The 20,327-nt window shown below is 35.7% G+C and overlaps 4 protein-coding genes across 6 annotated transcripts; 2 read left to right on the forward strand and 2 right to left on the reverse strand.

Annotated features, from left to right (window-relative positions):
- Positions 1 to 1,202: 1,202 nt before the first annotated feature.
- LOC106174887 (GPN-loop GTPase 3) lies at positions 1,203 to 6,667 on the reverse strand. The gene is made up of 8 exons (XM_013556651.2): positions 6,496 to 6,667; positions 6,238 to 6,346; positions 5,882 to 5,969; positions 5,532 to 5,611; positions 2,975 to 3,215; positions 2,722 to 2,821; positions 2,443 to 2,571; positions 1,203 to 1,878 (listed from the first exon to the last, which is right to left on the reverse strand). Exons 1-8 carry the CDS (start codon positions 6,541 to 6,543, stop codon positions 1,831 to 1,833), a joined length of 843 nt encoding a protein of 280 aa, XP_013412105.2. The 5' UTR covers positions 6,544 to 6,667; the 3' UTR covers positions 1,203 to 1,830.
- Positions 6,668 to 6,807: 140 nt separating this feature from the next.
- Positions 6,808 to 10,187, forward strand: LOC106174888 (actin-related protein 2/3 complex subunit 3). Its single transcript, XM_013556652.2, has 7 exons — positions 6,808 to 6,953; positions 7,400 to 7,496; positions 8,047 to 8,123; positions 8,365 to 8,433; positions 8,881 to 9,007; positions 9,346 to 9,440; positions 9,716 to 10,187. The coding sequence occupies exons 1-7, from the start codon at positions 6,948 to 6,950 to the stop codon at positions 9,776 to 9,778; spliced, it is 534 nt and encodes a 177-aa protein (XP_013412106.1). The 5' UTR covers positions 6,808 to 6,947; the 3' UTR covers positions 9,779 to 10,187.
- LOC106174886 (18S rRNA (guanine-N(7))-methyltransferase) lies at positions 10,151 to 16,985 on the reverse strand. Its single transcript, XM_013556650.2, is given in 14 exon segments — positions 10,151 to 10,728; positions 10,978 to 11,067; positions 11,230 to 11,334; positions 11,589 to 11,674; positions 12,341 to 12,391; positions 12,517 to 12,613; positions 13,244 to 13,340; positions 13,569 to 13,613; positions 13,616 to 13,650; positions 14,108 to 14,124; positions 14,126 to 14,204; positions 14,420 to 14,457; positions 15,641 to 15,732; positions 16,815 to 16,985. Coding segments are annotated over 13 exon segments (840 nt in total). The 5' UTR covers positions 15,686 to 15,732; positions 16,815 to 16,985; the 3' UTR covers positions 10,151 to 10,673.
- LOC106174930 (uncharacterized) lies at positions 16,467 to 19,793 on the forward strand. 3 transcript variants are annotated; one of them, XM_087000173.1, is made up of 2 exons: positions 16,467 to 16,489; positions 18,558 to 19,793. In XM_087000173.1, exon 2 carries the CDS (start codon positions 18,711 to 18,713, stop codon positions 18,975 to 18,977), a length of 267 nt encoding a protein of 88 aa, XP_086856299.1. In that variant the 5' UTR covers positions 16,467 to 16,489; positions 18,558 to 18,710; the 3' UTR covers positions 18,978 to 19,793. The 3 variants fall into 3 exon arrangements, with proteins under 3 accessions (XP_086856299.1, XP_013412160.2, XP_086856298.1); XM_013556706.2 differs by lacking the exon at positions 16,467 to 16,489 and adding an exon at positions 17,172 to 17,363; XM_087000172.1 differs by lacking the exon at positions 16,467 to 16,489 and adding an exon at positions 18,129 to 18,215.
- The last annotated feature ends 534 nt before the right edge of the window (positions 19,794 to 20,327 follow it).

Here is a 20,327-nt window from a genome sequence, read left to right on the forward strand (position 1 = left end):
TGGGCTTTACATGCTCTACAAAATGCAAAAAAGAATGGGTCTCTAGCATTAACGGTTCCCGAATTAGAGACAGTTTTCAGTTTCGGTATCTTATGGCCGCTACTCCCGTGAAAATGCACCGATTGACCCCAAATTCATGGAGATGAAAGATGACCTGAAGGGTAACACTTTCCAATAATATTATTGGTTAAGTCTGTGTGGTGTCTGAATAACAGGGCAAAAAAATTTTTTTTCGTAAAAAATTTCATTTTTTTGAAAATTTTGGCCCATTTGACCTTGAAGTAGAGGTCAAAGGTCAAATCCAAGGGTATATTTGAAATCTACACATATGACCTTTGGAAAGCCGTCTATAGAAATTTTTCCCATAACTCCTTCTGTAGGGTAGATAATTAGCATTTAATTTTGCCATTTTTAGACAAGGGTGCATTGCAATGAGTGCCACACCCAGACCCCAATACCGACAAAGACCAAATTTTACGTGGAACGAGTTGAGATTATAGGTGACCTAAATCCATGAGATGGGTACGGGGGCCCTTACCGTCTAGGAGGAGAAGCGGTAACGGTAGCTGTCCGGCGGAGCCGGCGGAGCCAACGGAGCCGGCGGAGCCGGCGGAACGATCCGGACGGGACCGAAACCATGTGTACCGCCAGCGCTAACGCTGGTGGTACAATAAAATGGGATGAGCCTCCTCTACAATGTTTTTGGTTGTTCAACTTGTTGGCCATCATTCTTGGCTACCGATTGGCTATCTATTTTCTTTCTTTCCTCCCCACGCTGACTTTCTTTTATTCATAGCTGTACTATGCAATTGCTATATGCACTTACCACTTGTATAATAGTGGGCTCTAAAGCAAATTAAACAGTTGGTGATCAGACACTGGGGGTGAAACTAAAAAAAAAACAAAAAAACAATGAAGACAATCTTTCTCGAACTGACCTTGCTGCACTACAGATGGATTTCGCTCTGATGACTTTCTCCAGACCCAAAAGTGCCATATTAATAGCTTCTGGCCTACTTTAAAAAGTACTTGTTGTCACAAAAAGTATATAATGACCGTGAATTCGGTAAAAATCAAAGTAGCATGTGATTCAGTATATCATTGACTAGTAGTGATGTGTACATATTTGCAAGTTGAGCTGTTTTTGATGTGAAATTTTGTAGTATTTGCTGTGAAGAATGTCATTTTCAAAGTTTACTTGATGGTGCTTTATGATAATTTATTGACAATTTGACATACCACATCAGAACACAGGCACGTATGACATCACATCTTTCATTGATCTCAGTGTATAAAATCTGTAAAAAACTTGTAAATAAGTATGGAATTAAAGTTGACAATAAATATGATGTTGAATACTAATATTTTGTCTTTATTCTGTGTACACTGTTCTTGGAGATAACTTTTATTATATTTATGCAAGATAAGTAAATTTCTAAAAAAAAAAAAGTGTAAAAATGTAAGAGTCCATGTTATTGTCACAGCAAAATCCAGTCATCCTTCATATCTGCTAATACAACTGCCTGTATTCCAGTCTGCCATACCCTGGGTAAGCAAATGTCTTCACTAGCTCAACATTCACCAAGTCTTTACCATTTGGGATAAAATACAATCGGTTCATTCTTACTAGTTTTCCATACTTATCCTACAATAATGTACAACCTGCAATTGCAGACCTTTATTGTTTTTTTTCAGTGTGCACAATATTTATACCAACAACAACATGGTTGTAAATTGCACTTTAGAAAACTAAGAGAAAATCTTGATAGTCAGCCAGTCTTTACAACTACACATTCTCATGAAAACACATCTTGCCATCTGAAATTATGGTCAGCTGTCATCATAATTGTCTTCTGCTGTATCTTCTTCCTCACGTTCCTGAAAATAATATTGGATATTCAAATTAGGTTCTATACCAGAATACACTAATAACTAATAAATTTTTGTAGAAATTAATAGAGGTTCAGAGAGGCAGGGAGCTGCCCCCTTACAATGTATTCACAGTCACATATGTATTTCAAATTGGGACAATAGCCCCATGAATTTCAAATATTCAAATCACTGCTGAGTACAACACATTTGCATTTTATCTATAATTATCTATACTTTACAGTGTACTGGGTGGGTAGAGCTGTGACATTAGGGTCATATTCTCATTTAAGCTGGGTCAACCCATCTCAGCTATATGTGATTACAATGAGCCCAACATGATTGGCAAACCCCATTCCTTTACTGTCATGCCACTGTCCTGCACTGAGATTTGTGACTAACAGCCAGTGGTGAGCTAAACCTTAGCAGAGAGCCTGCTGAGATGGGCCACACTGAGGCAGGTCAACCCAACTTGAATAGAAACATGACTGGCTTAGGACTACCGTGAGTTGTATGACCTCTTCGTGAGATGGGACAAGTTGATTCTTTTAATAGTATATCATACAGACACACCTTAATTTCTTTTGACTCCAAATCTTCCCCGTATTGAATTGCATTGTCTATCATCAGCAGAATATCACTTATGGAGTCTTCGTCTGTATTATCCAATGGAAAGAATTTCACTAGACTGTAGTCCTCTACCTGAAAAATGTTTTTCTCAACCATTATTGATAGTTTTTTTTTCTGAAACCACTGTGCTTTGATTTTAGTGTAACAACAGGCAACATAAAGCAAGCATGATTTGTCCTCATCTCTGAAATTCAAGAAAGCTCCTTATTTTAACAATCTTACCAGTCCTGCAATTGCGGTGTTAAGCTTCTGGAATTTGTTGCTCTTTATATTGTGCTCAACTTCTTCATCTAGCAAAGCATGGAGGTCAGGTTCCAGGTACCTTTAAGAACAAAAGAAGACAAAATTAATTTTTGCAAAAAGATAAAAAAAAAAAAAAAGAATTGTATTGCATGAAACTTGTTATCATTACTACTTAAGTTAGGTAGTTCCCTCAAACAATTACTAAAAATTCTTTGGAAAATTTCCCTTTTACCTCTCTAGATTCTTTTTGGCTTTTTTACTCAGCAAGTCCACTTTGGTCATAACATTGATATGAGGGACCTCCAGGTTGACCATTGCAGATAAAGCTGATAAAATTCCCGAGACAAACTTGGTGGCTTCATTTAGGAACTGGGAGTCAATGAGGAAGATGCCACACACACGAAAGTTCCAGTGTTGTAGCTGATCCACCAGCTGTTTCATCACTGGTATATGGGTATATAACTCAATCTGACCTGAAACAGTTTACATTATAAAAATTTGTCAGATTATGATGGCTGGGATTAACTCATGCATAAACTAGAGGATCAGAGAGGCGATACCGCCTCTGAATATTGTACCACCAGCTGGGGTAAGCGCGATCGTATAGACCCACACACACACAAAAAAGGGACACCAACACCAGTCTTGTGCTTGACAAGCTGTAAAAAATGCAATCAACAAGAATTCTCAAAATATGCAAAAAAAATACATAACTAAAAATGGTACAATCAAAGTTCAGTTCATAGTAAGGTAGGTCAAAGGTCAATTTCAAGGTCACAGTAAATTTCCCGTATATGACTTCCTATTCAAGTTCAATAGCAACTGTGGACCTATCTCTGCCAGTTTTGGAGATAAAAGGGAACCAAAATTTGTAAACTTCAATTCATGATAAAAAGTAGGTCAAACGTAAATTTCAAGGTCACACTTAGATTGCCAGTATATGACTTCCTATTCAAATTCAACAGTAACTATGGGCGTATCTTGTCAGTTTTGGAAATAAAAGGGAACCAAAATTTGCAAAGTTAAGTTCATGGTTAAAAGTAGGTCAAAGGTCAATTTTAAGGTCACAGTAAATTGCCTCTAATAACTTCATATTCAAGTTCAATAGTAACTATGGACCTATCTCTGCCAGTTTTGGAGATAAAAGGGAACGGAAATTTGCAAAGTTCAATTCCTGATGAAAAGTAGGTCAAAGGTCAATTTAAAGGTCACATTTTGATTACCAGTATATGACTTCCTATTCAAGTTCAATAGTAACTATGGACCTATCTCTGCTAGTTTTGGAGATAAAAGGGAACAAAATTTGCAAAGTTCAGTTCATGGTTTAAAGTAGGTCAAAGGTCAATTTTAAGGTCACAGTAAATTGCCTCGTATGACTTTCTATTCAAATTCAATAGTAACTATGGGCGTATCTCTGCCAGTTTTGAAGATAATAACATTAAAAAGTTGCAAAGTTCAGTTTATGGTGTAAAGTAGGTCAAAGGTCAATTTCAAGGTCACATTTAGATTGCCAGTATATGACTTCCTATTCAAGTTCAATAGTATCCATAGACCTATCTCTGCCAGTTTTGGAGATAAAAGGGAACCAAAATTTGCAAAGTTTAATTCATGATGAAAAGTAGGTCAAAGGTCAATTTTAAGGTCACATTTAGATTGCCAGTATATGACTTCCTATTCAAGTTCAATAGTAACTATGGACCGATCTCTGCCAGTTTTGGAGATATAAGGGACTAAATGTTATAATTTTGGAGTTACAATAATGTGCCATAAATTTCGTACAGAAAAAATTAATTAAAATAAAGAAAAGGTCATTTTGGTCAAAATTCTTGAAATGGGAGGTGCTCTGAAGTTCCAGATGTTCAAATTTGATGAAATAATGTCATTTTTGACCACAGGTTGTCTGCCTCGTCAAGCCTTATGTTTTATTTTTCCGGAGTTCAAAATTTATTATCCATTACCGTACTGCACATTTTGCTTTCACCACCAATATGTACTTTTTGATACAGCGTAACTCGAAAACCGTATGGAATACAAAAAACGGAGACCACCTCCAGTGTTGGGCTTTACATGCTCTACAAAATGCAAAAAAGAGTGGGTCTCTAGCATTAACGGTTCCCGAATTAGCGACAGTTTTCAGTTTTGTTATCTTATGGCCGCTACTCCTGTGAAAATGCACCGATTGACCCCAAATTCACGGAGATGAAAGATGACCTGAAGGGTAACTCTTTCCAATAATATTATTGGTTAAGTCTGTGTGGTGTCTGAAAAACAGGGCAAATAATTTTTTTTCGTAAAAAATTCGTTTTTTTGAAAATTCTGGCCCGTTTGACCTGGAAATAAAGGTCAAAGGTCAAATCCATGGGCATATTTGAAATCTACACATATGACTTTTGGAAAGCCGTCTGTAGAAATTTTTCCCATAATTCCTTCCGTAGGGTAGATAATTAGCATTTAATTTTGCCATTTTTGGACAAGGGTGCATTGCAATGAGTGCCACACCTAGACCCCAATACCGACAAAGCCCAAATTTTACGTGGAACGAGTTGAGATTATAGGTGACCTAAATCCAAGAGATGGGTACGCAGGCCCTAGTAGTCTAGGAGGAGAAGCGGTAACGGTGACTTGGCGGCGGAGCCGCAGGAGCCGGCGGAACATACGGGTCGGGACTAAAACCATGTGTACCACCAGCGCCTACGCTGGTGGTACAATTACTATGACTGAATTGGAATGAACTTTTTGTGTGAGAAAGATAAGAAAATGTATCATTTCTAGTACTGTACACAATTTACCTGGACAATCAAAAAGCACATAGTCATCTTCCAAGTCATCCAACTGCTCGAACAACCAATCAAAATTCTGAGCAAAGTACCTGGACAAGAACAGAAACATTTTATCAAATGTTTTTCTTGAAAACAACCTCCACTCAACTATATCCTTATTTCAACTACCGTTATAACTTATAAATAGACACCTCTTTCTTTTTCTCCATAACATCTTCTATATACTATGGGACAGATCATTAAAGCCATTAAATTAAATTCTGTATCAGTTAAACTAGTAGTCTATAATTACAGATCTACAAAAAAATATCTAAAATATCAGTCTATTAAACTATGTCTCATAAAAATATTCAACTCACTCCATACAGAATACCAATCCACCATTGGGGCCAAAGTGAAGTGACTCATCTTCCATTGCATCTTCCACACTGATCAGTTCACGGATATCTGTAGTAAAGTTGAATAATGAGCATGCAATGTGGAACTGATAGTCTAATGTAGATACATGTACTTCCCTACATATACATGTAAAATGTGTGACAGATGACAGTAAATTATAAAAAATACAGTACTAGCATATGTAATAATAATGTTTTAATTACGTGTTTTCTTAAAATCTGTAATTTGAGTGAAGTAACTGATAACAGATGAATTATAAAAAAGTGATGGCAATTTTTGCATTTAGATATTTGTCGGAACTACAGCTGGAACTAACCTGCATACAAAGGATAATCAAAGTACTCTGCTGCTGGATCCAGATTAATAACATGTACAGTCCTGCCTATACACTCACAGTGTTTTACAATGGTGCTGCAGTACGTGGACTGGAATGAAAAAAATTAACAGCTGGGTTCCTAAAGATAACCTTTAAGATTTGTTAATAATAAAAGGAGAAAGAATATAGTAAACTAACTGCCTAGCTACATGTATGTACAGTATATAAGATCATTCAATTATTTCGACTGACACATACTTTCCCACTTCCTGCTGGACCCATAACAATCTGAGCATATCGCGGCATACTTTCACTATATTTATTATTCACATCTATAAACAAATGGCTTATAGTTCACGAATTAGCACAATAATGCCTAAAAACCCACGTGTAGAAAGTGCTGACATTTTTGTTTACGTCGCAAACATCAATAAAATTTGGATATAAACTGTATTAAATATCTGTACTAATCTTCCATGTGGTCCCATGAAAAAATTCTTGCATTTAATTAAATTGATACATTTTCATTTAAGCAAATATTGTGTTAAATACGACAATTATGAATTTTATTTACATTAGTACAAGCGATAATCACGTGACATTGACTTTACTTCCGGTTTTGATAGGCGTACCGCCGGGTGGAAACTTTGGAAGTTTTGATAAATCCATTTAAATTTTATCAACAAGAAAGGAGTAGAAATTTAAAGGAGATGCCGGTGAGCTATTTATTTGTTTTTATATGATACTTAAACTTTTGTAAACTACGTATTTGCACTTTGTGACTGAATATTTCCTAAGTGATACACCATTTCCTGGTCCAGAGAAAAAGAAGTTCAGAGTAGTGGCTTTGAGACACTGTCAGTGTATCCTGAGTCATTTATGAATATATCAGTGCGAAAACTCGAAGAATTACTATGCTAGTTTTCTAATAGCATTTCTAATTTATTATAAACAAATGCTCAACATACCTTTCTTACAATTATCAAATGCACTTGAATTGAAATTTGCAAACAAATATGCTTCATTGTGAACATAAACTATGGGCAGTATTTTTTTGCAGTTGTTGAAAGTTTTTAAATCTATTTTAGATGCCAATGTACAATTTCATATTAGATTATATCAGAAAGGTGTACAGTATATGCTTATAAATCGATTTTGTCAGGCCTACCATTCTCAGTTTACCAGCCCACCCCAGATATTGGGGAACATGGCTTTGCTTCCACTGAGGACACAGTTTAAGGGGCCAGCACCCAAGGATAGTAAGTATAATGCCATTGTGCACAACTTCCAGTGCTTGCATTATTTTGAAGCTAATGAATAACACCTCAAAATTAATTTGTCTGATGATAATGATTGTATGGAAAGAGCTTAAATATGACTCAGTACATTGGAATGGTGGAAGTAAAGAACAGACGGTTGTTATGAAATCAATATAAAATGTAAATGTGTATCAAAGGCAATGCCATACAGAAACATTCACTGAAATTTTATTCAGGAATAGTATTTGAAAGATATTAAATTTGAAGTGAAGTGCAATTTTTATCTGCCTCTTATATATTTGTGTATATGGGCATCAGCACAATGCATGCAAGAAAACAATAGATTGATGTTTTTTTGTATGCAGCTGATTACTTTTCCCTTCTTGTAAAAGTAATAAAAATAAAATTTAAGTATGCACTACTGTTTTAGAGCTGATTCACTGTGCATTGCATTGGCAAGTATTTTTGTGGTTTGCATCACTGTAGTTGCCTTCAGTTGGTATATATATTTGTGGCTTCAGATTTGACTTTCTTTTTTTTTTCTTTTCAGGTTCAGATTTTGATATTATTGATGAGGCACTCCACTTTTTCAAAGCTAACATTTTTTTCAAAAATTATGAAGTAAAGGTAGGTGTGATTAAGATTTCATCTGTGTCAACAATACAGCTCTGAATGTGACTTTAAACAAATATGCCCTCAAATGCAATCATATTGATCTTTAGTCTTGAACCAAAGTTGAAAAATTCTAAAAGAAAAGTCTACAAGAAAATTAGTCTTGTATTGTTATTTGCCAGGTTTATAGTCAATGCTATGACAATGAAACCAGATTTCACAGACAAATTAAAAATTCATGATTTTGCAATTTCAGTCTGAAGCTGATAGAACCTTAATTTACATTACTCTGTACATCACTGAGTGCCTCAAGAAACTTCAAAGGGTATGTACATTGTATAGTCACAGTGAAGTGATTGTAATTATTTTATTTTATAATTGTCTTGCTTGAATTGAAATCTACCAATTCAAATATCAGTAACATTAATACAGAGACAGTATTGATTTTTCACAAAAGTAACAGCACCTTATTCTAAAACTAATTCTGAAAAATGCACTATGCTTTATATGACTCAAGTTTTGGTGATCCTTTCTTGACAAATTCAGAATATGTCATATTTTAACTGGTGTGTTTATAGGCTATATAGTGGCTTTCTATGCAATCTCTAGATGAAGATATTTTGCCATATCTCACCTCTGTCACAAATATCCACTGATGCTTGACAAAATAAAGAAACAAACTATAAGCCCAAGCGCATTTTTATATCTTCTAGAAAAAAGTCCGTTTTCTTTATACTGTAATGTTTAATTTGGGTGTTCGTGATCTTTTCAGTGTACATCAAAGAACCAGGGCCTGAAAGAAATGCACACACTTGCAGTATCTAGATTCGACATTCCAGGTGATGCTGGCTTTCCTCTTAATGCAATGTACACCAGACCTAGTGGAAGACAGGAAGAAGGTACATGCAGTGTGGTAAAAAATGAGACACTTTACAGATGAAGGCTGTTGTTTGGTAACATAATATTTCAAAGGAAAGGAAGACATGGGAAGACCTGTCAGCATTGGAGGCCTTTTATGTTTTTAGGCATCCAAACTGACCTAATTTACATTACCTGGCAACATATGTCTTGTTGAAAGTTGTTGATATCATCTATGAGGCACACACTGCTAAATGTGACATTAATCTCAAGGAAAATTGATAAGTACCTATGTAGTAAAGTCACACACCATCTATTACAAATAACACTATTTTACATGATTTTACCAATAACACTTCTGGTTTGTCTTTTCCTCCAGATAATATGAGGGCATACTTTACACAAATTCGCCAAGAATGTGGAATCAGAGTTTGCGAGAAAGTGTTTGACCCTGCTACAGATAAACCTTCAAAGGTAAAAGTTTTTCATTGGTTTGGAAGTGTAAGATTGCAATAAATATGACATTATTGCTAAAATACTGTGAAAGAGGTTTTATATTCTCTCGATAAGATGATTTAACAGAATTACTTAAAGACTAAATAATGAGTCAAGGCTCTTGTTATTAAGCCCCTAGATATGGAATAATTAATTAATGCTAAAATATTAGAAGATTAAATTATTGACATTGTATGCACAAGACTTTGGTTTGTTTTAGTAAGTTGACTGATATTCAAATAATATATTTTCAGTGGTGGATGTGCTTTGTGAAGAGAAAATTCATGGACATGAGTCTTTCAGGGCCTGGACAATAAACATTAGGAATGCCTTGTATAGAAAAGGGCTATTAGTTGCCAAATACATGATGTTGCTGGAGCTTGAATATGAAGTTGTTAAAGAAGGATGTTAAAGTTATATTAATTAAACTACTATTGAGGAGCATATGTAACAGTTGCATTCAAATATGACTTGAGAGACAATTTAATAATTGCATTATATCAGCAAATTTATGAAATGTACATAGATTTTATTAGCGGTATTAAGGGGATTGCAATTTTGCCATGTGTTAAATGTATTTTCAGCAAAGGAAAAAAGTTGAATTTTAAACTGTAAGATCTCTTTTGGAGAATTTTACATGGTTCAGTTACATCACGTTACATGCCTGTTAGTCTTAGAAGAAAATCCCATCAATTTATACAATAAATTTATTACTGTACATTCAAAGCAACTTTTTTACATGATACTTAACACAATTTTAATGTGGTTGAACGTCTCAAATCTACTTGCCTCTTCCCATAATATTCATTTATATGCGTGATTTAAAATGGTACCCATCATGTTGGCACAGATTTCAAGCTAGGTCCTCAAAAAACTGAAATATACAATACCATGGGTATGAAGTTGTATGGATGCTGAATATGATATTACTTTACACAGAAATCTGTTTATGTTGGAAAGAGTTCAAACAGGACAATACATCATGATCAAGGCACGTCTGGTTAGCAAGCAGTTCCTCAAGCTGGGTACACAATTGTATGTCTCTCATTTCAACTGAGCAAAATCCTGGATACAATCAATACATTGCCACAGTAACATTTCTGATGATTGCACCTTTTTCGTGATTCAGCAGTTTGCAAAAGAAAAGAAAACATTCTACTTTTTGGTGATCAACAAAAGCTGTTCCTATATCGCTGGCATTTCCATGTTTCACTAAAACGTAACTTTCCTCTTCCTTCCTGTATATTTTGAGTCTGGTCCTACTTTTCTGAAAAATACAAATCAATTAAAATACAACTCTAATAAAAACAATAATTAAAATAGAATTAAGATAATGAAACTAAGTGATGGTTCCATAAAACAGGTTCATGGAAAAGAAATATGTCATTTTTGAAATTAGAAGCTGACAAAAATGTCAATTACATATCTTTACATCAAGATCTGTTTATTTCCATTTCCCATCACACAATAACTTAACAAAAAAAAAAAAAAACTTTCTGAGGTAAGATTTACTTACTTTCCTTGACGCCTTGCTCTCTCCTTTTTCTCCATGACCCAGTCACGACTTTTTTTAGGGTGCTTCCCCCTGCGCTCCTTTATTCTGTCCCTGAATAAGAAATAGTGCTCAAATATGAAAATATTAAATGTCAGTAAATGAGAGACATATCCAATAATGGATGGTATGCATCTTGTACAAATGAACAATCTGGGGTGGAACAATGGTTTTTTATATTGATAAATACAAAGTGTAAGAATTTTAGAGTCTTACCTTGTGCCACTGTAGGCTATTTTATTGACCATCTCATTTGAAGATGTCCCCAAACCTTTTGGCAAAACCTGGGAGGGACCCCCAGCAAATAAACACAAAAACATTCTGGAAATTGAATGAAATTTGGAAATGAACACATCTATCACAGACATTTCCTTTCCTTTCAATTAACACATACAATTTTTGCATAATTTTACCATACTTTTACAAATGGTGCTGCTTGAATAATGGTGCTTAGAAACGACTTCATTAACACTTTCTGTTGAATCTCTCTCATCAGATTATGGAACATTTGTCCAAAAACGTCAATGAGATATACAATTTTTACTTAAATGGAAAACCACAAATTTCAAACTTACTTTTTACTTTTAGTACTATTTGGAAAGTCAACAACCAGGCCCCCTGTAAAGCCTGCTTTCATGGCCTGCATTGTTAAAAGTTCAAGCTGAAACCATAAAAACTGATAAATAATCAATTGTAAAACCCCCATAAATAAAAAAAGAAAGAAAGAAAAAAACCTGATACATGTACTTTTTCCTCTCTCCATTTGCACTAAAATTCCTCCAGTGGCTGAGTGCTAAACCCAATTTCATTGAGGCTGAATAGCCCATCCTGTTAAAAACACTATCCACTGGATAAATTTGTTATTCTTTGGAAGGTTATGCTGTGGGTAAAGTAACGTTTCCCAAATACTGGATACTTTTTTGTCCCTGATGTTGTTATCCAGTAGTAAAAAATGACCCCTATTCTGATAAAACTGGACCCAGATGTATAAGTTTCATATGCCCACTCCATTACACTTATCAATTTTCACTGTTTTTGCTCCTGAAACTGTCACTGCATCCATAAGGGAATGGTCTATAGTGTGAATATGTAATGTGACATTTCATTATGTATTTAATTATATTAGTTCTTTTCAAAATGACCTTTAAAAATCATGTAAAAAACATTTAGCAACAGTTACTCAAGATTATGATACAAGGGTAATATACAGTGAGAACTGGCAAATAATTATCTAAGAAATGCATTTGGATAGTTATTTGAGGTGTAGATGGCAATGGGCATTAAAGCCAATCCTCAGAAAGTTGTCAGTTTGATATGGAAATCATACCTGTTCACTATTTTCAGGATACAACTGGAAAACTGCTCTTGTCCCTCTGCTCTGAAATATAATTTAAAAAATATCAAAATAAAACTTGTGAGCTGCATCACTCTCACCTATAATTTAACATGTCAGACAGAAATTAGAAACTCTTCCTGAAATCTTAAAATGTATAGAATCCTTACCATAGATGCATACAAGGTACTGAAAAACTTGTACATTCTTTTTGGTGGACTGTGAAACTTCTTATCAGCATTGCACAACCACTGTAAAGCAGATATGCTGTTGAAAAGAACAGAAAATGCATTAATCAAACATTTATATGTAACTATGTGTCATTAAAAATACATTATATCAAACCATACCTTAAAATCTGTACATTTACAATTGGTTATTCTGCTATCGTTCAATGAAGCACAAATCAAAAACATAAAACATCTATTTAGTATGAAAACCCAAGTGTTAATTCTATAACACTGGGGTGGTGTGTCGTCTAATCCTGCAAATATTTTTAGACTTTGTTTGAATTTACTGGCCAAAGGACCAACAGCCATTTCATGCCACTATCCTGTTAACTCAATAAAGGACATTCCCCAACCCAGGACACCCACCTGATAACACCATCAAATGTGCCTGGTCTAAACGACATCCCCCAACCCCTGATACCCACCTGATAACACCATCAAATGTGCCTAGTCTAAACGACATCCCCCAACCCCCGATACCCACCTGATAACACCATCAAATGTGCCTGGTCTAAACGACATCCCCCAACCCAAGATACCCACCTGATGACACCATCAAATGTGCCTGGTCTAAACGACATCCCCCAACCCAAGATACCCACCTGATAACACCATCAAATGTGCTTATAGTCTAAACGACATCCCCCAACCCATGATATATACCCACCTGATAACACCATCAAATGTGCCTGGCCTAAAGGGCATTCCCCAACCCATATCACCCATAAGAAGGTCACCCTCAATTTCTCTCTCAACTGCTACATCTGAAATGTATCAATGTATTCCAATTTTATGGTGGAATAAAATTTTAAAATTTTTAATCTAAAATTCAATCAATTTGCATTTCTAATATTTCATATAGCTAAAACTAGAGGACAAAAAAACCAAACAAACGACATTAAGGTTGTTTTAAAGTTTTACCTGAAAAAGATAATTGCATAAATTTCCACTATCTGTAACATATGTATCCAAAAGAAAAAAAAAATCCTTACCCAGCATGTGTTGACTGATGTCAATTCCTAACCACATGTGCCCTGATCTGATAAGCACTCGCCACTTAACCCAGATCCACACCTTCAAAAGTAAAAAAACAAAACTTTTAAATAGCGTAATCAAATATTTAAATCTCTCTCTCTCATTGCTGCTAATTCCTCGCTTTAAGTTCCAGTTGATTTTGATATGAGAGAGAGAGAGAGAGAGAGAGAGAGAGAGAGAGAGAGAGAGAGAGAAGAGAGAGAGAGAGAGAGAGAGAGAGAGAGGAGAGAGAGAGAGAGAGGAGAGAGAGAGAGGAGAGAGAGGAGAGAGAGGAGAGAGGAGAGAGAGAGAAGAGAGAGAGAGAGGAGAGAGAGAGAGAAGAGAGAGAGAGAGGGAGAGAGAGAGAGAGAGAGAGAGAGAGAGAGATGATGAGGAGAGAGAGAGAGAGAGAGGAGTGAGAGAGAGAAGAGGAGAGAGAGAGGAGAGAGAGAGAGAGAGAGAGAGAGAGAACATTTTGTCCCTGAATGTGTGTGTATGCATGTGTGCTTTTTGTTACCCAATATCCAAAATAAAACCATGGCTGGTCCTCAGGTAAAGCAAGTAGTTCTATGGCTCTCTCTGACATCTGCTGCTGTATTTCAATCATGCGAGAACTGCAAAGGAGAAAACTTATATGATTACAACTGTTGCCATATTTTCAATATCAATGTCGATTATCAGACATGGACATTCGACTTTCATTTTTTAATGATTAAAAAAAAAGCAATAACATACGTAGCACATTTTTGCACCATTAATTTAAATCAACAGACTTTGTTTTTTAACAACTAAAAAATTATCATCAACCCAGGACAACCCTCATACATACTTGGATGTGTACTTCCTTGCCTCTTCATCATTGTAGAACTGTAAATAAAGAAAATGTTAAAATCTAGAGGGTGCCTCCCAAATATAAACCACATACTGGGTATAAGCCCAACAGAGGGACAATTATCAAGTGATGATTTTTGATGTGGAGCTTCATGAAAGAGAATGAAGACTGGACGGATTTGAGATTTGAAGGGCAAATAGATTTTTAAATATCATATATAAGATTATTGATAAAACATAAAGACATAAAACTAGCGAAATAAAGATATTTCAGATTTATAATCATACTTCAGGGCTCAACAGTAAGGATTGCCCACTTGCCCAGGGCAGGTGCACAGCCATTTCAGCCACTGAGTCCACCCAACTGAATGCTTGCCTGTTCAGGCAAGTGATAAAATAAAGCAAAAGACTGGAGATTTTATCAAGAATCCTCATAAACACTGAATCAAAACTTCACTTAAATTTTGAATTGCATATGGCAGCAGCCATCTTAACTTGAACGTATTCCCATATTCTCATTGGTTGAAAGTGCTTAGTTTAGCAGTAAGCAGATCAAAGCCGTTAGCGCTAACTCGACTGGTTTGTGCGTGCATGATAGGAGGGCTTTCTTAAATTTTCATAGGGAATGAAATGATATCTTATTGGACTAATGCTATCGCAACTCCAAAAAGACCCTTTTGATAACTGTACTGTAAAATTTTCATTTTTCTATACCTTTTTGTTGGAAGTAACCCATTGAAAAAAAAAACAAAAAACAACTAGTTCATAAAATATCAACATAAGAAATGCAAATTATTTGAGCATTTGTGGAAGAAAAGATTGATGAAATCAAGAGACAAAATAGAAACTGGTGCTAAACTTAGGCGTAGGTAAAAATGTTCTTCGTCAAAGAGAAATTTGTTTTCTACGTTTACTAACCACTGTTGAAAACAGGTGAATGTCCTATAAAACTGTGCACCTGGGGCAAATCTTCAAGGTATATTTACTGGCTAGTTCAAACATTGCACCTTTTATAGACTATTGCTAGGTCAGAAAAATTAAGAGACTGTATATTCACAATATATTCACTTCCAATGCCCCATATGGAAATCTTTGGCATTTTTACAGGATCAGATGCATTTGTCATACAAAGGGTGTGTTTTCTATTTCAAAATACAACAAAACATCCACATCCAGCAACTTATAGGTAGCAGGTTTTGTACAAATCTGAATTTCATACCAATTCTGGTGGTCCTTTGTGCTCTGGTCTCTTGCCGGACGCCATGCAGAGTTATAGTAGTGCAGCAGTGTCTGTTTTGAAAATTTAGAAACCTAAGAGGGAAAAAACAAACAATACATGAAAAAGTTTGATGCTACTTTTGGGTATAATGCAATTTATGTTTCCCACCCTTAAACAAACAATTGCTTGTATTATGTATACTGGGTAATTACAGTAAGTTGCTTGGACCACATTATCTAAAATGTAAATGTGAGAGAGTTTTTTGTCAGGAAATAAACCCAGACAGGCCTCATAAACCATAATTGCTGTATACACTATGTACTAACACTAGCCTCAGTTTTAGGAGCATAAATGCCCAAATTAACAACTCAAGCCATGAATTAAGTACCCCAGGTGAAATTAAGAGACAAACACACAGTATCAGATTGTTTGGTGTTGTAAAGCTGTGCTCATGGTTACTTAAATTTATGTTTGGATACTTGATTGGTTTGAGTCCTAAATTTTTGGTTTTCCTGCACAAAAATCTGATGCTTGAGTTTGTAAATGCCTAATTCATATATAAGGCCTGCTCACATCCCGTATATGTACTTCTTGCCTTCAGAGGTTAGTTCATGGCAGTTTTTAATAGGTGCACATGTACTGAGTTTCATTTGGTTATATCTCCTTGTGTCCAGCATCATTACTCTCCAAAATAAATACTCTCCCTCAGGGGATAACAATGAGAGAGCATAAAGAGATTTTACATTGGCATAACTATCGACAGACATGTCCTACTCGAGAGGGTGAAATTTAAAGATATGAAGGGCCCCAATTCATACAAATGAGTTGCTGGCTGACCATCATTTTACAGTTAAGTGTACAATATCAGAAAACTTAAACAAGAGTGCATGTACTGTACCATGTACTAGTATGGTACGTACTATAATGCCCAGTGCAGCAGTGTGACACATTCCAAGGCAATGGGTTAGATGAAACTGGGAATAATATAATGTGGTCCACAGCAAAATGTGATAAGAGAGCTGGAAGTCAGCATACGGAAATGGCAATGGATTTATGGATTTTATAAAGCAAGTTGATCACGTCCCCCCCCCCCCCCCCAAAAAAAAAAAAAAAAGTCAACACACACACATGCACACATACGCCGACTAGAAACTGCATCACAACAGAGTGGTACCTTGGTTTGAGACACACTAGAGTTCCCTTCGCGAGCAATCTGTTTAACAAAGAGCGTCACCCGTCCAAACGATTTTTTTTTTTACTTTATACAAGTGGTAAACCAGAATTTTACCATACATGCCATCCGCTGCAGTTTGTTGCACATGTTGTTTCGTATGAAATATGGCTCAGTAATCATTAATTTAATGTTTTTATTCTCCGATATTTAATAAGTACATATCAAATTTCGAATAGATGTCTTTATAAATACATTTGATGATAGTTTAAATAATCAACATACTTATAATAAACGCTGATAATCTCAAAAATTCGTATTACAGCTCATCCATCAATCTCAGTTTTATATATTTCAATCTCCGCATACAGCCTCACTTTCACTCGCAACTAAGTTGGAAAATATATTGATGGTGCTTACACAACGCAGTCTTTTCCTTCCTATGTGTTGTGCTGTGGGTGAAACTGCCTCTTGCATGTTGATTGGTGTATGATCTTGTTAAATACGACGCTGTGCATATGTCATCGTTACTGAACAGGGCGTTTAAATCTGGTATGTACTGGTTAACGTAACTTAGTAATACGGTATTACTAAGTGTCTGTAGACTCTATTTAACCCTGTCTATCTCAACCATCAGCCATTTAGTTGCTTTATAAGTGTATCCCGATGACCTGGCCTTCGAAAGTGCTGCAGGCGTTCAACACTCGCTAGATATGCTAGTCTCAGCATACTAGATGTGTTAGTATGGTAGTAAACATACAGAAAATTAAATTCATAATTTTCAATAACGCAGCTAGGACATACTCTCAACAATCACAAATTTTCTTTGGGTGACAAATGGTTTGATGTCTGTAATGAATACTGCTACTTATATTAGGCTTTATCTTCACTTCCTCTGGAAGCATCTCAAAAGGCATGGAAGCCCTTAAGGAAAAGGCGTAAAATCGGGCTTAAACACTTCTGTTGAATGAAAATGCCATAGAAACACCTATATGCCATTCCAGTATTTGGCAAAACCTGGATGTAAAGCAGGATAGGACATGAAAGAAGCCATGCCTAATAGTTCATCATTTATTTTCTGAGATTTTGTTATATGGTCTACATGGGGGAATTTATGAAATTCGTCAAAAATACTCAACCAATTTTGTTCATTTTTTTTTTAATTATGGTAGATTATGGTGATATTCTTAAGTTATTTTAAATTTCTGGTTTTTAGGTTCATTAAACAGGTTAATTGATTAACCAATCAAGATGAAAGCTAAGCATTGATTAAAATGTAGCACTATGAATTTGTACATGTTAAATTATCTGAGTTTTTGCAGCTACGCAGGTAAGGTCTCGGAACACCCTTCAGTGTACAAAAACACCTGAGGCTTGATATGACATCACTTACAAATGGCATGTGTAAGTGCTTAGACATTTCATTTATTCAAAATACCTGTAATAAAAACATTAAATCGTTATCAAACTGGTGGGGGGTTATAAAAGACAAAGGGACTTTAAATTGCCAATGACATACTAAAAAGGGCTATTAGTAAGTTGGCAGAACATGGATATTTATAGCCTGGATAGCTTGTACCACATGGTGTAAGAGGCCTGACCTGTGGTAAGGCCAAAAACTGAGGCAGCATGTTAAAGGAAACACATTGAATTAATAACAAGGAAGATGTGTGTCCACACTTATGGACACCATGTAGAACTGTAATTGATTCTTCAAAACAAATAAATTTTGATTTCTTTTTGCAGGGACCACTTTCCTAAGAGTTAGATGTTTGAATTCACACTTGCTAAAGATACGTTGCTACACAAAACCTCCAGACACACATGGAGCCCAGCACTTCAAAAAGCCCCCTTTAACGTCTTGTAAGGATTCTCCTGATTCCCACAGCCAGGAAAGAGATGACCATAGAACTCCTAGAAGAGCTCGACACAAGACCCAACATCCATCTGAAAATGGAGCTCATGAGAGAAGTAAACAGGAATCCAGGGGACCCCATGATGGTGACCAAGGACCCCATGATGAAGGTCACCAAGGACCCCGTGATGAAAGTCACCAAGGACCTCGTGATGAAGGTCACCAAGGACCCTGTGATGAAGGTCACCAAGGACCCCATGACAAGCACCATAAAGATACTTCTAAACAGACTCACTTATACAAAATTCTAGGTATCGAACCTACAGCGAGTCATGCACAAATTAAATCTGCATACTACAAGAAGTCAAAGATCTATCACCCAGATGTGAACCAAACTGAAGAGGCTGCTGTCAAATTAAAGGAAGTTCAAGATGCCTACAAAGTGCTTAGTAATCCAGCCCAGCGCAAAGTGTATGATAGACACATACCTTATGAATTTAGCAGAAAACAATTGACAGATGATGATTTTACTGATATGGATAGATATTTCATAAAAACATATATTACAAAGCACAGACCGCAGTATGGAAGAATTGAGTACTATAAATTTAAGGAAAGACATGCAACCCTGCAATATCAGGCTATGGAGAGAAATTATAAATGTCACTTGATTCAGATGGAATTTGAACGTGAACAGCGTCTTAGAGAAAAGGCAAAGAAGAATAATCAATATTATACAATGACTGATTTTGTGGATACAGCACTACCTCCAGCACAAGGTGCTTTTATTTTATTGTTCGCTGTGGTTATTGGTATGAAATTGTTTGTATTTATCGAGGAGCAGACGGAAAGAAGAAGAAAAAGACAAGAAAGGAGAAAGGCTCGATTAGCTAAAAGCAAGAACCTGCAAATTACTGCAAATAATAAATAAAAGTTTGATTTGATTTTACATATTTTTGTGAAATTTACACATTGCAGTACTCCTTGTTAACTGAAATCTTGATACAAGTGGCAAATGCTGAGGAGTAGCAGATAATCATTAAAGCTGTGCTGTTCAAGCACTTTTAAATTATCTAGCTAGATTTAATTTATGGTTTTATTGCAATAAAAAACCTCTCAGTTGTAAATGTGATAAACTGTTTTAATTATATGATGCACTCTCAGAGTACGTACATATATTTTCATAAGTTTCCAGTAAACCTTGGCACACTGTTGCAAACACTGTTCACTGATGAAGTCCCAAGTGTTGGGACAAAAGCTCTCGTGTGCACTTTCAGCTATTGTGTAGAAGTTAAACAGTTTTAAAGTTAATCATTATCCTAAAGTTGTTTGATATTTTTTGACACCTTTGTTTTCTGGATACAACAGAAAATAGAAACTGGACTCCTATTTGGACTCCCTGTAACTGCTGTCCTGAATTTAGCTTCATAACTTGACTATCAAAAGGCAAAAATAATACTGAACACTCGTAGATTTGCTAGATGTTATGCAGAGACTCCGATGTTTTGTCTTTTATCACAAGGACCCATTCAGGGAACTGTCATTATAGGTGACACTGCTGGTTGTATTGCAGTCATCAGATATTTACTCATATTAGAGAATCTGGCCGCTCCTTTGACATAATAAGAGGACTGGTTCTGGAGAGGAGCCAAGGAGACCAT

The sequence above is a fragment of the Lingula anatina genome, chromosome 1, assembly GCF_051362555.1.
Source record: "Lingula anatina isolate TDL-2025a chromosome 1, LinAna3.0, whole genome shotgun sequence".
NCBI classification, from domain to species: domain Eukaryota; kingdom Metazoa; phylum Brachiopoda; class Lingulata; order Lingulida; family Lingulidae; genus Lingula; species Lingula anatina.